The sequence below is a fragment of the Triticum dicoccoides genome, chromosome 5B, assembly GCF_002162155.2.
Source record: "Triticum dicoccoides isolate Atlit2015 ecotype Zavitan chromosome 5B, WEW_v2.0, whole genome shotgun sequence".
Classification (NCBI taxonomy): domain Eukaryota; kingdom Viridiplantae; phylum Streptophyta; class Magnoliopsida; order Poales; family Poaceae; genus Triticum; species Triticum dicoccoides.
Window position 1 is genome coordinate 415,358,730 of NC_041389.1, and position 15,574 is coordinate 415,374,303.

The 15,574-nt window shown below is 45.6% G+C and overlaps 1 protein-coding gene across 1 annotated transcript; it reads left to right on the plus strand.

The window, feature by feature from the left end:
* The first annotated feature begins 12,886 nt into the window (after positions 1 to 12,886).
* LOC119305627 (WRKY transcription factor WRKY62-like) lies at positions 12,887 to 14,505 on the plus strand. The gene is made up of 4 exons (XM_037582101.1): positions 12,887 to 12,955; positions 13,046 to 13,309; positions 13,426 to 13,542; positions 13,646 to 14,505. The coding sequence occupies exons 1-4, from the start codon at positions 12,887 to 12,889 to the stop codon at positions 14,219 to 14,221; spliced, it is 1,026 nt and encodes a 341-aa protein (XP_037437998.1). The 3' UTR covers positions 14,222 to 14,505.
* The last annotated feature ends 1,069 nt before the right edge of the window (positions 14,506 to 15,574 follow it).

Genomic DNA, 15,574 nt, shown 5'->3' on the forward strand with positions numbered 1-15,574 from the left:
GTCTAGGGTGTTACCCCGCGAGGAAAACACCTCGTGATGATGAATCGTCATAGAAAAATGATTTCACGCAATGTTTCATGTTTCATCGCCAGGGTTTTTGTCACTAAGTAGATGAAATTTTGTAGTGAACTCTTGCATGTTCTCCAAAAAACAATGAAACACTTAAGTCATTACATGAACTAAAATATTCAAATCAGTATACCTTATTAATTATTCTAAGATACCACAAGACAGTGTTATAGAAAATATATCGAACCCCCTAGTTTATGTAATGTACCCTTTTTACGTGGAAAACAATATATGTGTAAAATTAAATGCATGAACTCAAATTGACTTTTTAATATAAATCAATTTCGGGTATCCAGTAATTATTATTATTTTGCGAAAATGATTCAGATCTACTATAAAAGTTTATCAGAAGTACAAAGCATCCCACACATAACAAAAATTACATCGAGATTACAAAACCACCAAACAGCCACTTGTCACGCCCAATATGCGAACCCATCCTAAAGGAACTCGAAGGTCCCACCAAGGTAGAAGCGTATATTGGAGACGCTTTTGCAAGGTGGATATCATTACATCGTACCATTACATAAACGTTGGGGATACATACAAGAGGCATACAATGCCACACGAATACAACAACATCATACACAAGAGCATCATCTGACTACGGATGAAACACAAACAGAAACTCAAACGACATCCACCCTGCTAGCCCAGGCTGCCGACCTGAAACCTATCCCCTGATCAAAGAAGAAGCAGAAGAAGAACTCCAAAACAAGCAAACATCGCTCTCGCGTCATGATCATCGCAAAACCTGTACCTGCAACTGTTGTGGTAGTAAACTGTGAGCCATGAGGACTCAGCAATCCCATTACCATGGGTATCAAGACTAGCAAAGCTTAATGGGAATGGAATGGATAAGTGGTGAGGTTGCAGCAGCGGCTAAGCAAAGTATGGTGGCTAACATACGCAAATAAGAGCGAGAAGAGAAGCAACGGAATGGTCGAGAAGCTATAAGTGATCAAGGGGGTGATCCTGAAACTACATACGTTCATACATAACCCAAAAACTGTGTTCACTTCCCGGACTCCGCCAAAAAGAGACCATCATGGCTACACACGCGGTTGATGCGTTTTAATTTGAATCTTGTGTCAGGTTCTATACAACTGGATATTAACAAATTCCCATCTGCCACATAACCGCGGGCACGGCTTTCAAAAGTTTAAACCCTGCAGGGGTGTCCCAACTTAGCCCATTATAAGCTCTTACGACCAACGAAGGATATTCCTTCTCCCGGGAAGACCCAATCAGTCTCGGAATCCCGGTTACAAGACATTTCGACAATGGTAAAACAAGACCAGCAAGACCACCCAATTGTGCTAAAAATCCCGATAGGAACTGCACATATCTTGTTCTCAGGGCACACCGGATAAGCTAAGCATACAAGTACCAACATAACCCAAGTTGCCAAGGGACCGTCCGGCACGGTGCTCTAGTTTGGACCAACACTCAGAGGAGCACTGGCCCGGGGGGTAAAAATAAAGATGACCCTTGAGTCTGCAGAACCCAAGGGAAAAAAGGCTTAGGTGGCAAATGTTAAAACCAAGGTTGGGCCTTGCTAGAGGAGTTTTATTCAAAGCGAACTGTCAAGGGGGTCCCATACACCCGGCCGCGTAAGGAACGCAAAATCAAGGAACATAACACCGATATGACGGAAACTAAGGCGGCAAGAGTGGAACAAAACACCAGGCATAAGGCCAAGCCTTTCACCCTTTACCAAGTATATAGATGCATTAATTAAATAAGAGATATTGTGGTATCCCAACATAATCCTGTTCAACATGGAGCAATCTTCGATTTCACCTGCAACTAACAACGCTATAAGAGGGGCTGAGCAAAGCGGTAACATAGCCAAGCAACGGTTTGCTAGGAAGGGTGAAAAGGTTAGAGGCTGACATGGCAGTTTGGGAGGCTTGATCAACAAGACATAGGTAGCGCGACATAGCGATAGAACGAAGCAACTAGCATAGCAATGATAGTAGTGAGATCCAGGGTGACGGTCATCTTGCCTGAAATCCCGCTAGGAAGAAGAACGAGTCCATGAAGAAGATGAAGCCACGAAGACGAACCAAGCATAGACGAACGAATCCTCATGATCACAATGAAACGGGAACTAACGAGAAGGAGCACAACCGGAAAGTAGCAAACAACAAGGTAAACACACAACACATAGACATGGCATGATGCTCAACCAAGTATGATGCATGATAACGGCTATATGATGCTACTCATGGCAAGAGATGATGCATACAAGAGCGACATATCAAAGCAAGTTTAAATGAGGCCGGAAACAACATATAACAAATCCGGTAAGTCCTCATATGCAAATTCCAAAATTGGTCCAGATCTGAATAAACCTTATGTTCAAGTTGTTGAACAGCAAGTTAAGATGCACCAAGATAATCTACACGAAATTCTAGTCAAATTACATATAAAGTTCATTTAGTTCAGAGCTACGACCTAGAAGATATGAGAAAAACAAGTTAAACATGGCATTGATGCATAATGCATTCAAACATCAAGCAAACACTCTCAAAACATGGATGCAACATAATAAGATGAAACTACATGCAAATCTAAGCAAGTTTCATATAGAACATGCTCAAAACGGAGCAACGGTGCAACACATACACTCCAAACAAGATATAACCACAATCTGTCCAAAACAGCAAGTAGGTACTTTGCAATCATCAAAAGAACATGCTACAAGAAACATATGAGAACAAACTTACCATTCACTTCATGTACAGATAACATACTTCAAATATTACTAAAGTCTCAGGTTCATAGGCATCAAGATTAGACCAATATGATCAATGCAAAATGCAACTTAATAACACAGCAACATATGCATGAGCAGAGTTAATATGATGGCAACTTGAGAGTAAGAAAGAGACAAGCTAATGCAAGTAAACATAGCAACCAAGGGCATGGAATCAAAGTACACATAACAAAGAGCAAATAAAATCCTGGCATCATAAACATATGGCTCATGTATTAGTGGGAACCAACATGACAAGATTGAATATTGGAACAGTTTCAGCAAGTGTAAAACAACAACATTATGATAGCATGTTTGCAAGCATGAAACAGAGGCATATGATCTCCAAAATTATCAAACCTAGCATGTGAACAAATTACCCATAGCATACTACAATTCATGTAACTGGAGCATCTCCAGAAGAGGCATGGATCACTCAATAACAAGCTCACAACAATGCATCAAGTTAACAGAAATCTGGAACATTATATAAGCATGTTCATGGCAATGAAAACATATGATACATGACATATATAAGGCATCAAGAAGTATGGATTATAGATCCTAACATATACAACAAAACATGTCAACTAAGAACCTCCAGGTTATGCATGGATTAATTGGTAGCATCAAGCAAACATGGTAACATGATATAACAGTTTCAGCATTGACAGAAAGTTAACAGCAAGTAGCTCACTTCACAAGATTGATGCACTCTCTAAAGGGCATATAAAAATACGTGGATTGCACCCCTGTAAAGAGGGCATAAATATGCTCCTAAAACATGAAGACATCATGCTCATAGGATGCACACACAAAATGCAACCAAAATGACAAATCAGCAAGTTACAGCAGTTTTCAGTAGTTAACAGCAACATGCACTTTTGCAACATGGATTAAGATATAAAGATGCAACCTAAAATGAAGGCAAAGCACAATAACATGAATAGCATGAAGATCAGAACATGTGCATATCAAGATCATAATCATAGTATCAACAGGGACAAAGTTGTGTCACTCATGAGATGCACAAATGATGTTAACAATTAGCAGATTCCAGCAGTAAACATCATATAGAACTCTTGCAATGATGATTAGGGCATCAAGATGGACCGAAAAAAGCATGTCACAATGTAATGAAATGTAGAGCATCCCACAATGAACATTTTGATATATTATGCATGCAAAACGGATCTACGGTCAGAGATTTATGGCATGTTGAATAGGGCACCAGAACGCTGAAAATTAGGGACTTAGAAGAATTTTACCCTCGCGAAAAACTGGACGGGACGGAGCGGGACGAGGAGATACGAGCATGAGGGGGCGTGTTTGGTTGGAGGGGCGGGTGGATCTCATCCACCCGCGGTGGATCCGGCGAAGCTGAGGCCAAGGCGGCCGGCGAGGTCCTCGCGCGGGCGCCGGACGGCGGGGCGGCGCCGGCCAGGGACTTTCGACGGGGGCGGAGCGGAGCTCGGGGCGAGGTGCAGCGGCGAAGCCAAGGCAGAGGGTCCGGAGGACGGCGGCGCACGGGACTAGCGGCGAGGAGGCGACCGACGATGGCGCGGGAGGCACGCCGGCGGGACAGCTGCGGAGGCAAGCGCCGGCAAGGTCGGCGGGGCTGCGCGCGGGGCAGCGCGCCTGCGGGCGCGGGCGGCGTGACGTCCGGACCCGGGCGGGCCGGATCTGGGCCTGGCAGGCTTCGGCGGCAGGTGGTGGAGCACCGGGACGCGTGGCAGCGCCCGGTTGGACGAGGACGGCGGCGGGCTGACGTGTTGCCACCCGATTGGACGGGGCGACGTGTCCGGCGGACACGTCCGGCGGCGGGGATTTCGTCCGGCGGCGGAGAGGGGAAATTGCTAGTGTTTCATCCGGGAATTTCGGGGAAGGGTGTGTTTATATAGGCATAGGAAGCTAGGAGTGTCCAAATGAGGTACGGTTTTCGCCCACACGATCGTGATCGAACGGCGGAGAGCATGAAGGGGAGTTAGATGGGCTAGGTGGGTTGTGGGAAGAGGTGCTGGGCTGCAAAGAGAAGGGGTTTTCGGTTAGCTCGGTTAACCATTGGGGCATCAACCGACCTTCAAATGGAACGAAATTTGACGGGCGGTCTACCGGTGATATACCAAGGCCACTCGGCAAATCTCGGCCCATTCCAAGAATGTTTTTCGGTGGCTCACGAAACAAGGACTGGGGAGGGGCGACGGGCGCGTGCAAGTGTGGTTGGGCTTAGAACGGACAACGGAGAGAACCGGGGGAACCCGAACGGATGCAAGTTTTGGAAAACATGCAAATGAGATGCACCTGATAACATGGCAAAGTGCAACAGGCAAGCAAATGACATGGCAACGACGGCGAATAACTGGAAGACACCGGGCGCATCGGATTCGGGGCGTTACATCACTACCACCGCCAGAACGAGCCGTTGTCGCCGCTCCCCTACAGAACTGGTTTGACATTGTCGATGATAGCCGAGAAGTCTTCGTGCACGTGCACCTAAGGACCAGCGCCCTGGAGCCACAGTTGTTGTCACTGAACCCTCAATGGATATGAAGCACATGACACCATATCTTACAATATGACGATAAACATTAACCTCACTACCCCAAGGAGACGACAGGAGCCGGAGCTCCGTCGACTACGTCCAGATGGTCCGGTATCCAGTAATTATTACTAGAGCCCATGTGTATATACATACATATATTTTTGATATTTTTCAAAAAAATTGCTAACATAAATTTAAATAGCGGAAGCGCATATATTGGGAAAAAGTAGAAAACGTTCATGTACTTGATAAAAAGTTTGCATATGTGTTCACACACGAACACGTCACCGTGTACCTCCAACGCCGAGGGTGATGCACCGCAGCTCACGCCGAAGGAAGCCCGTTCGGAAGCGCAGTACGCAAGCAATCCGGCGGGTGCTTTTCAGGAACCGAAACCCCACGCGCCCGGGAGGGACCCCGTCTGGACACGCGGCGGCTATGGGCTGCCCTAGGTCAGTTAGCCCGCCCCTAGAACCTCGAGGATCGTTGTCCTCCAATACGAAGAACGAACGAAGAACGAGAGAGAAAGAACAAGGGAGAGATGTAAAACTAGGGAAAAAGTAGATGGGTTTTGCGATTGTGTGTTGTTGTTCAATCGGCCGTCACCTCTTATCTATATAAGAGGCGGGTGGACTTCCCGTAGAAGAAGAGGACTTGCCTAGCTGTCCAAATCACCAAAAACTAATAAACACGGACTATTCACGACCCCCGGCCCGGATGTCCGGCTCAAGGCCCGGATGATCTGGCCTAGCACAGTTTTCTGACAGCAGCTTACTGTTCATGCTCTAGAATCCACATGCGAACTCGGATTTGGACGTGCTTTATACCAAAATCAACCGCCTCGACGAGACGCACAACTTTCATGTTGAACACTTTTTTAGCTGAGGCCATCTTGAAGGGTTATCGGGACATTTTCTAAAGTCTACAGCAGAAAAATTTGTCCGGACGTCCGGACGATTGCCCGGATTGTCCGGCCTTTACCCAGATCATCCGGGACTTGACCCAGACCATCCGGCTTCAGCGTCAACCTTCTGGAATCTTGGTGCTTCAATTACCCAGATGATCCGGACCCCGTCCCGGATGATCCGGCGACATTGCTGCAGCGAATGGTTTGGCCTATAACTTTTGCATACAACCCCGGATGGGGACGATCTTTATATCAAAATCGTCTGCTTCAACGAGATGAAGAACTTTGCAGTTGTAGCCTTTTCCATTAGAGGCCATCTTATTTAGGTTCCACGTCATTCTCTAATCTGATGTCAACACGAGTATCTCCAAAATTGGCATATTTTTTGCACTCGAGCTCCGTTTTGATCCATCTTCATATTTACTTTCATTATCTTGAAGAGAGCCATCAAATGGTGACATGAACTCATAAATTTGACCTCGTCTTGCTACAGCCTCAAGTCACTCTTTGCGATCATGCCCTTTTTGAGCGTCAACACATGCCCCCCCTGTTTTTGGCAACGCTAGCGCGCCGAAAAATAACTTGCAAAACGTTTGTCTAAGGACGATGTCAACACTTCATCGGTCATTTATATGCGCTTAGGGCGATCATCTCTATATCGGCCATGTTTATGCTTAGGGCGATAATTTTATATCGGCCATTGATTTTAACTTCTGGTTCACATCATACCTTGTGACCGATTACCACCAATCGGCTTTAAAAAGATGGGAATGAACCCGTTCCTTGTAGCACTAAGGAAATCAAACTCCGAGAGGTCACGCCCTGTTAAGCAAGTAACATCGGGATGATTCCAATCCACCGATGCATCGGCCAAAGCAACACAAGCCGAATTATCCGCATGAATGATTTCTACCTCATCATCGATCCATTGTATTAAAAATTGATGCATGGTAAATGGCACACATTGGTTAGCATGAACCCAATCGCGGCCTAATATAACATTATAGTTACCTTGCACCACGGCGATGAAGAATGTGGTGGCCAAAGTTTTGCTTCCCACGGTGAGTTCCATGCACATCACACCTTTGGCCTCTGTCTTTTCTTTACCCTCGAATCCATTAAGTACCATATTGGTCTTCATCAATGCATCATCATCTAACCCCCAACCTTTTGAAGACCGAGTAGGGCATAAGATTTACCACAGCACCACCATCAATGAGCATCCTAGCAACCGGCGATCCGTTAATATGACATTTGAGGTAAAATGGCTTCAAGTGTTTCACCGGTTCTCTTGGCTTCTCGAAAATAGCATTCTTAGGACCAAAATTCAGCTGGGCTACCTCCCCTTCTTCACCTATAGCACAAAACTCGGCAGGTAAGTAATATACCATATTAATATCCATACCTTCCCGAACCGGCGTAGATTCATAATCCACCATCTCATCTTCATCTCCCAATGTGTATATTGGGCTTAAAGATTCCTCAATTGAAGGGGATGTTTCAGGTAGTGTGGACGATGTAATAGGGGTTGCATCATCCTCTTTTGGTGGTGAAGGTGTTGCTACAACTAATGTAGAAGCATTTGTGTTTTGTTTTTGTTTAGGCCTCCACACTTGTTTTGTGAGTGCTATGGGTCAAATTTCACTAAACAATTCGTCCATTTGCCTCTCCTCTTTGTGTTTTACCTTCTCGTGGTTCCTCATGCGTTGTAATCTCCTTTTCATGGTCTTAGTTAAACCGGGAGGACACCACTTAGGTTGAGTATATTTGGGATCCCTTGGTTTGGCCTTGCTTGTGCTCGCCTCATGATCATCAACCATGGAACCCTGCTGAACAATAACAATATCACCATTAGAAGTAGCCAGATTACCAACAACCGCCTTTTTGATCTCCTTTTGCTTGTCGCGTTCTGAAATTTCCACATTAGGTGACTTAACACGCCACACTTTTTTATTGGCCTTACTTGGAGAATTTTTTGTTGGCCGATTAGCACCATAACTCAAACGGCCTTGGGTGGGATAATAAAGTCTCTCGCGAGCAGGCCTTCTAGGTGTTGTCCACCCCATCTGGAAAGCATAAGGAGCCATTGGGGGCTGCCCCCATCCTCCATTGAAGTCTCTCATGTAATATGGCGCATAGGAGGGTTCTGAAATCCATGGTGTCGGCGCCCATGACCCATATGGCCTTGCATAGCATCGAAACTCTTGCTCTGGGAGCGATCTTGAACGCTTTGAATGTGATGGCCGATTAGAGCTAGAACCGGCCGCTTGACTTGCATATTTGGATAGCAGCATATCAAAAGTTGGCTTGATTCGCTTGCGCTTAGCTTCACTCTTTCCCCACTTGCCAACTTCTGAATTCTTGGGCTTGATAAATTTAACATGAGTTTCTTCTTGTACTTGTGGTTGCCCCCCGAGTGCGGGATTTTTTATGGTGATCTTCAATACTTCCTTGCCATCGGGTTGCTTATCAAGCACAACCTCTCTTCCCAAGACTTTGTCGCCCTCCTTGTCTTTCCTGGGTTCACCAATAACAACATTATCTTTATTAGCAGATTCGGCTATGCTAGGCCGAATTAACATTTTCTTTCCCTCCAAGTCCATGGTGTTTATCGGAAAGGGTTGTTTATCAACTTGCATATCAGCAAAATCCAATCGTCCATCATTAATGGCCGATTGTATCTGTCGTCGAAAAACATTGCAATCGTTAGTAGCATGAGAAAATGAATTATGGTATTTGCAATAAGCACGCCGTTTCAGCTCGTCAAACGGCGGTATGGTGTGTGATATTCTAATCATCTTATCCTGCAAGAGAGCATCAAATATCTTATCACACTTAGATATATCAAATGTAAACCTCATCTCCTCATCACGATTCTTGCGAATAGGCTTAAGAGCATTGCATGTATAGGGTTTGGCCTTTGAGGACCAAACAAACTCAGTAGTATAAACATCAACCTCATCGTCCGAATTATCATCATTGTGTTCAACCATATGCATTCTAGGACGATCGGTTGTAGACCTATGAATCTCTTTACTTCGACTCTCTTGAGCCAAAGCTTTTTGTAAGACTTGATTAATGCTCAAAAACTCATAACTTTCTAGCCTCTCTTTAATGTGAGTTTTCAAACCATTAAGAACAAGATCTGCCAAGTCTCTCTCAGTTATCACTAAGCTATAACATCGGTTTTTTATGTCTCTAAATCTCTTGACATAATCGGTGACCGATTATCATGTTTTTGCCTAACCGATATAAGATGTGACAACTTTAGCTCATTATCGCCACTATAAAAATGATCATGAAACTTTTGCTCTAATTGCGACCATAAGAGAATAGAGCCATGTGGTAAAGCAGCAAACCATGAAAATGCGGTGCCAGTTAAAGACAAGGGAAATAAACGCACTTTCAACTCTTCTATGGAACCTGCTTCACCCAACTGTGCTAGATACTGACTCACATGCTCCCAAGTTGTTTTCGTACCCTCACCACTAAATTTAACAAAATCGGGAACCTTATAACCTTGAGGGTAAGAAATTGCATCGAAGTGTTCAGGATAAGGCTTTTGATACACACGACTCTTCACTTTCAGCTCGTTTCCGGAAGTTTCTAGAAACATCTTATGCAAATCCTCCCTTAATTTAGCTAAAATTAGATCCGAGGTAGATGAAGATGTTTGTGGCAATGACATAGGAGCAACCTGAGTACTAGCTATTGGTGCAACTTGTGGGATGGGCGCCGAACCATAATTCGGCGGAAGACCAAACATGCTTGCACCTATGGGTGGTGTGACAAAGTGATTCAGCGTTAACGCCAAATTGGGCACACTCATAATAGGATTAGGGTATGTAGGTGCAGCCACAAGCTGGTTGGTTTGAGTAGGGTAAAAATTCAACGGCATATTATATTGTTGTTCCATAGGTGGTGCCGATGAAATAGGTAAAATTGGACTAGAATTTTCAGATATACCAACAGTACCACTAGATGATGGAGGCATATTTTTCTGAGCATTAGCACTAGCCACAAAAGAGTTGTATGCCATCACATTACCCTTACTAACAAGACTTTCAATCACAGCCACTTCCTCTGGAGAAAAGACTTTACTCAGAGTGATTACATCTTGTTCGTCGATGAGGGGAGGAAAATTAACGTTTTCAACCGGAGTGATGTTGCCTTGACGGTCCTTCTTGAAACTTGAAAGAAACACTTCCAAATCCTCCTCCTCGCGCTTCTTCTTGAGCGCCTCAAAAGCCTCTTCACGCTGCTTCTTGCGCGCTTCGTAGGCTTGGCGATGTTCATCCGACAGTTCATCAAGACCGGGCTTAATGATGTTATCAGCGTCAACTTCTGAGGGCTTGGGGAGATTAGCCATGGTTGATGATGATTCTTGATCTTTCGTCCCCAGTGGAGTCGCCAAAAAGTGTGTTCACACACGAACACGTCACCATGTATCTCCAACGCCGAGGGTGATGCACCGCATCTCACGCCGAAGGAGACCCGTCCGGAAGCACGGTACGCAATCAATCCGGCAGGTGCTTTTCAGGAACCGAACCCCACGCGCCCGGGAGGGACCCCGTCTGGACGCGCGGCGGCTATGGGTTGCCCTAGGTCGGTTCGCCTGTCCCTAGAGCCTCGAGGATCGCTGCCCTCCAATACGAGAACGAACGAAAAACGAGAGAGAAAGAACAAGGGAGGGATGTAAAACTAGGGTAAAAAGTAGATGGGTTTTGCGATTGTGTGTTGTTGTTCAATCGGCCGTCACCTCTTATCTATATAAGAGGCGGATGGACTTCCCGTAGAAGAAAAGGACTTGTCTAGCCGTTCAAATCACCAAAACCTAATAAAACATGGACTATTCACGACCCCTGGCCCGGATGTCCGGCTCAAGGCCCGGATGATCCGGCCTAGCACAGTTTTCTGATAGCATCTTACTGTTTTGGCTCTAGAATCCACACATGACCTTGGATTTGGACGTTTTTATATCAAAATCAATCGTCTCGACGAGACGCACAACTTTCATGTTGAACACTTTTTGATCTGAGGCCATCTTGAGAGGCTTTCGGGACGTTTTCTAAAGTCTTCAGCAGAAAAACTTGTCCGGACGTCCGGACGATTGCCCGGATTGTCCGGCCTTTACCCAGATCATCCGGCTTCAGCGCCAACCTTCTGGAATCTTGGTGCTCCAATTACCCGGATGATCCGGACCCCGGCCCGGATGATCCGGCCAACATTGCTGCAGCGCACGGTTTGGCCTATAACTTTTGCATACGATCTCGGATGAGGACAATCTTTATATCAAAATCGTCTGCTTCAACGAGACGAAGAACTTTGCAGTTGTAACCTTTTCCATCAGAGGCCATCTTAATTAGGTTCAATGCCATTCTCTAATCTGATGTCAACACGAGTATCTCCGAAATTGGCATATCTTTTGCACTTGAGCTCCGTTTTGATCCATCTTCATATTTACTTTGATTATCTTGAAGAGAGCCATCAAATGGTGACATGAACTCATAAATTTGACCTCATCTTGCTACAGCCTCAGGTCACTCTTTGCGATCATGCCATTTTTGAGCGTCAACAATATATACGTGGAATAAAATATTCATCTTATATATTTCTTATGAAAATATGTCCCTATATATTTTCAAAATAGTTCGCATATAACTATAAAAAGATTGTGCATTTCAAAAGGTTGTCCGTTCAAGTCCAGTTACAAGTAACATAAACTTCCCCTCAAATGAAAACAGCAACATAAACTGAATTCGAAGATAAAAACAAAAAACAAATACGGGAAAATGTGAGAAAGAAAAAGCAACAGGAAGAAAAGGCAAACCCATCGATGCGTGCTTCGGGCGAAATGGGGTCTATTCTCGACGGTAGAAAGGGAGGATTTACCATGCGTGCTTCTACCATTTTCTTCTTGAAATCTACCGTAGCATCTAAGGTTCTCTGCACATGGGCTCTAGTTTTAGTTCTCAGATCTTCTCCGCCGTCGTCAAGTCTTCGCTGCTCTAACGGTACCAGTCTTCTTTGTCCGCTTGATCAGCAAGCAATAATGCTCCACTTGCAAGAAAAGGAACAGCACCTCGTGTGGTGGCTACGGACATAATTATGTTGAGATGGACAGCGACTGTACCATCAGTCAAATAAAAAACAAAATGATGAATTTGTCTGAATGTTCTATCGCGTGCTGCACAACAGCAGTTCAGTAAGCAACCTACTCCATAAGAAACCTCGAGGTCAAGGACGCGACCAAACGGAATAACCACTTGACACAACGCTAGTAAATTGAATACGACGTGGTCACCCGCAACATGCGTGTGTGTGCAGTTCTAATATGTATTGCTATCGGTCGTCCTCTTGCTGACGTAGAAGATATGAGTCACAGAGGACGTCAGGAGATGACACACTGGTGGTGAGCAAATTGATCGATGCGTTCGTCGGTCAAGTCAATGGGAGAGGCGAACACGAGAGCGAACGATCACGGACCTGCATCAATCAATCTCCTTGCAGAGTCATTGGCATCCCCACACAAAATTCTTGTTTCCTCTCGTTTTGCGAGGTGCCTATACAAGGCCGTAGCGGCGCCTGGTGCAGTGTTGCTGAGGCCATGGACGACGGCTCGTCATGCCCGACCGACAGCGCCGGGCTTCTGCCGCTCTTCGTTGGCTCCCCGACGGTCCGGTCGATCATCCTCCCTCATTGATGATCTCCATGAATATTTTTGTAACTGCGCTTGCTGATCACTGCGTTCTTGAACGCCGAGCAGGCTGAGGGTCTCGAAGAGAAGCTGATGCGAGTGCGCGAGGAGAACCGGCGGCTGGCCGGAACGCTCGGCGCCATACTCGCCGGTCGCCCTGACCTGCGTGCTCTGGCGAGGGCTCCAGCCTCAGCCGTCGCCACCGCTAGGGCGCCGAGCGGCTCTGCCTCCAATGCAGTGAGGGAGGAGGCCGCCGGAGTGACGGTGGAGCCGCGGCCCAAGGTCAGGACGGTCTGCGCGCGCGCGGAGCCTGCCGACACCGACGCCAACCTTGTGAGTCGAACATCCTGCGACAACGCATTGGCATTGCCATCACGCACGCCGTGTTGATTATCTCGAGCCATGCATGACATGAACGGTGCTTTCTTTGCTGCCTGCTACTCGCGCAGGGCGTCAAGGACGGGTACCAGTGGAGGAAGTACGGGCAGAAGGTGACGCGCGACAACCCGCACCCCAGATCCTACTTCCGCTGCGCATTTGCTCCATCTTGCCCAGTGAAGAAGAAGGTATCAACAGTGTCATCATGATCACGTACTCCGAGGTTTTACGAAATTGTTGGCCAAACCACCAAGATAATTCTTCAATTTTGCTGAATTTTGATCTGCATAGGTGCAGAGAGACGCGGAGGACAGGTCAAAGCTGGTGGCGACCTACGAGGGTGAGCACAACCACGCTAAATACCCGGAGCGAGAATTCGTCGGCAGCGAGTCCACAGGCCACGCGGGGTCGCGGCCTTGCTCGATCTCCATTAACCCGTCCGGCCGGACGATCAGGCTAGAAGATATGACGAATCATGGGTCAGGATCGAGGCTGGACCTGGAGACTATCCGGAGGGAGGTTGTTACGCCTGAATTTCAGAAGCTTCTGGTGGAGAAGATGGTGAATTCGCTCAAGAATGATGCAGATTTCATGCATGCTCTAACAAATGCGGTGGCTGAAAGAATACTGGAAAATATTCCTGCGGTATGTCGGTGCGAGCGAGGACTTGCCAGAACCTCGCCTGAGGTAGAGGCGACGCGGTTTTGCCGGCGTAGGAGAGACGGGGAGGAAATCAAGTGTGCGCTTGACGAAGAAAGTGAACAGTGGTTGGCCGGCGAGGAAAGAGGAAAGATAGCCATTGGATTGGAATCTAACATATCACGCAAATCAACTGAAAGACGAATCATTTTTAGGCAACTGACTTAGGGGGTGTTTGGTTCAGGGACTTTTTAGTCCCAGAGACTAGAAAAAGTCCCTAGAAACCAAACGGGGGGACTTTTTCTATAGGGACTAGAAAAAGACTCTACTGGAGAGTCTTTTTTGATTAGTCCCTGGGATTAGAAAAAGTCCGAGGACTTCTGAACCAAACACCCCCTTAGGCATTCTTTGGTTCATAGGGTAGGAAAATCGTTGGGATAAAAAAGTCATAGAAAATGAGATGACATGTATTTCAAATTCTATAAGTAGAAATAGGAAAGGAGATGCCCTTTGATTCACATCATAGGATTTTTTCCACTGAGTCTAGGCTAATATTTATTTTCCTATGAAATGAGGAGGATATGAAGAATTCCTTCATAAGAATAGGATTCCATTCCTACAAACCAAAGGGCTCTAAAGGAATACTTTCTATAGAAATCCTATCATATGCAATTCCTACAAGATCCTCTAAACCAAAGGAGGCCTTATAGGTGCTCTCATAATTTTGAGCTGAAGACCGCCAGCCGCCATATGCTTCTCCTTGGTGAGAAGAGGTGTATCTCCATTAATGCGGACAAGTTCCCATGAGCGAGACAAAATTTCATATACCAAAAATCTATCTTCTGGTATGCTAGGTGATTGAATTTGTGAGTATTGTTTGAGGTCTCAGAAGCATAAGATTTTTCAGCATTGAACCAACATATCCTACAATCTGGGGTCAAGGCCTTAAGCATGTTGCATGTTCTTAGGGAATAATTTGCGCCAAACCTTCTCACATGTGGTCTTCATGGAAAATGGCTTGCAATACAAAAATATCTAGGTAGCTCTTATTATAAACTGACTATAAAAACCATTTCACATACTTCATCAATTGCATGTTTTGTCAAGTTTACTCGTGCAAAAATTTGGAAGAGAGCATTTTAGCACATTTAGGAGACCCCCTATTATTATCAGAACTCGTTCTTTTGGGAGACCCCCTATTATTATCAGAACTCATGCATTGAGACCACATAACTAATTCATATTTCACCTTTATAAATTCATTTGTGTGTATGTTAGGTGTTGAAAACTGAACTAATGATTAGGTGGCAGTCCAAATTAGACCTCATTGTTCTTTCTTTTAGAAAAAAGGCATACACCCGACTTTATAGAAAAAGCCTACAGGCACTGTCAAAGCATACAATCAACCAGAACTGAGTTTTAAGGCAGCACGGTTAGACGGCATGACAACCAGAATAGGCATGCAGGCCAACTACCTACACCCAGAGGGCAAAGCAAACCCAAAAGATCATGGTCAACCAACATTGGCATGGTCGTTCTGGAGCATAGAAGATGTCGTAGAATGTACCCGAGCGATCAAGT

Bases quoted from the DNA above. Each gene is read 5' to 3' on its own strand.
- LOC119305627 (XM_037582101.1), top strand. From the start codon at position 12,887: ATGGACGACGGCTCGTCATGCCCGACCGACAGCGCCGGGCTTCTGCCG. The intron at 12,956-13,045 runs GTCCGGTCGATC...AACGCCGAGCAG, and splicing joins TCTTCGTTGGCTCCCCGACG to GCTGAGGGTCTCGAAGAGAA. The intron at 13,310-13,425 runs GTGAGTCGAACA...CTACTCGCGCAG, and splicing joins CCGACACCGACGCCAACCTT to GGCGTCAAGGACGGGTACCA.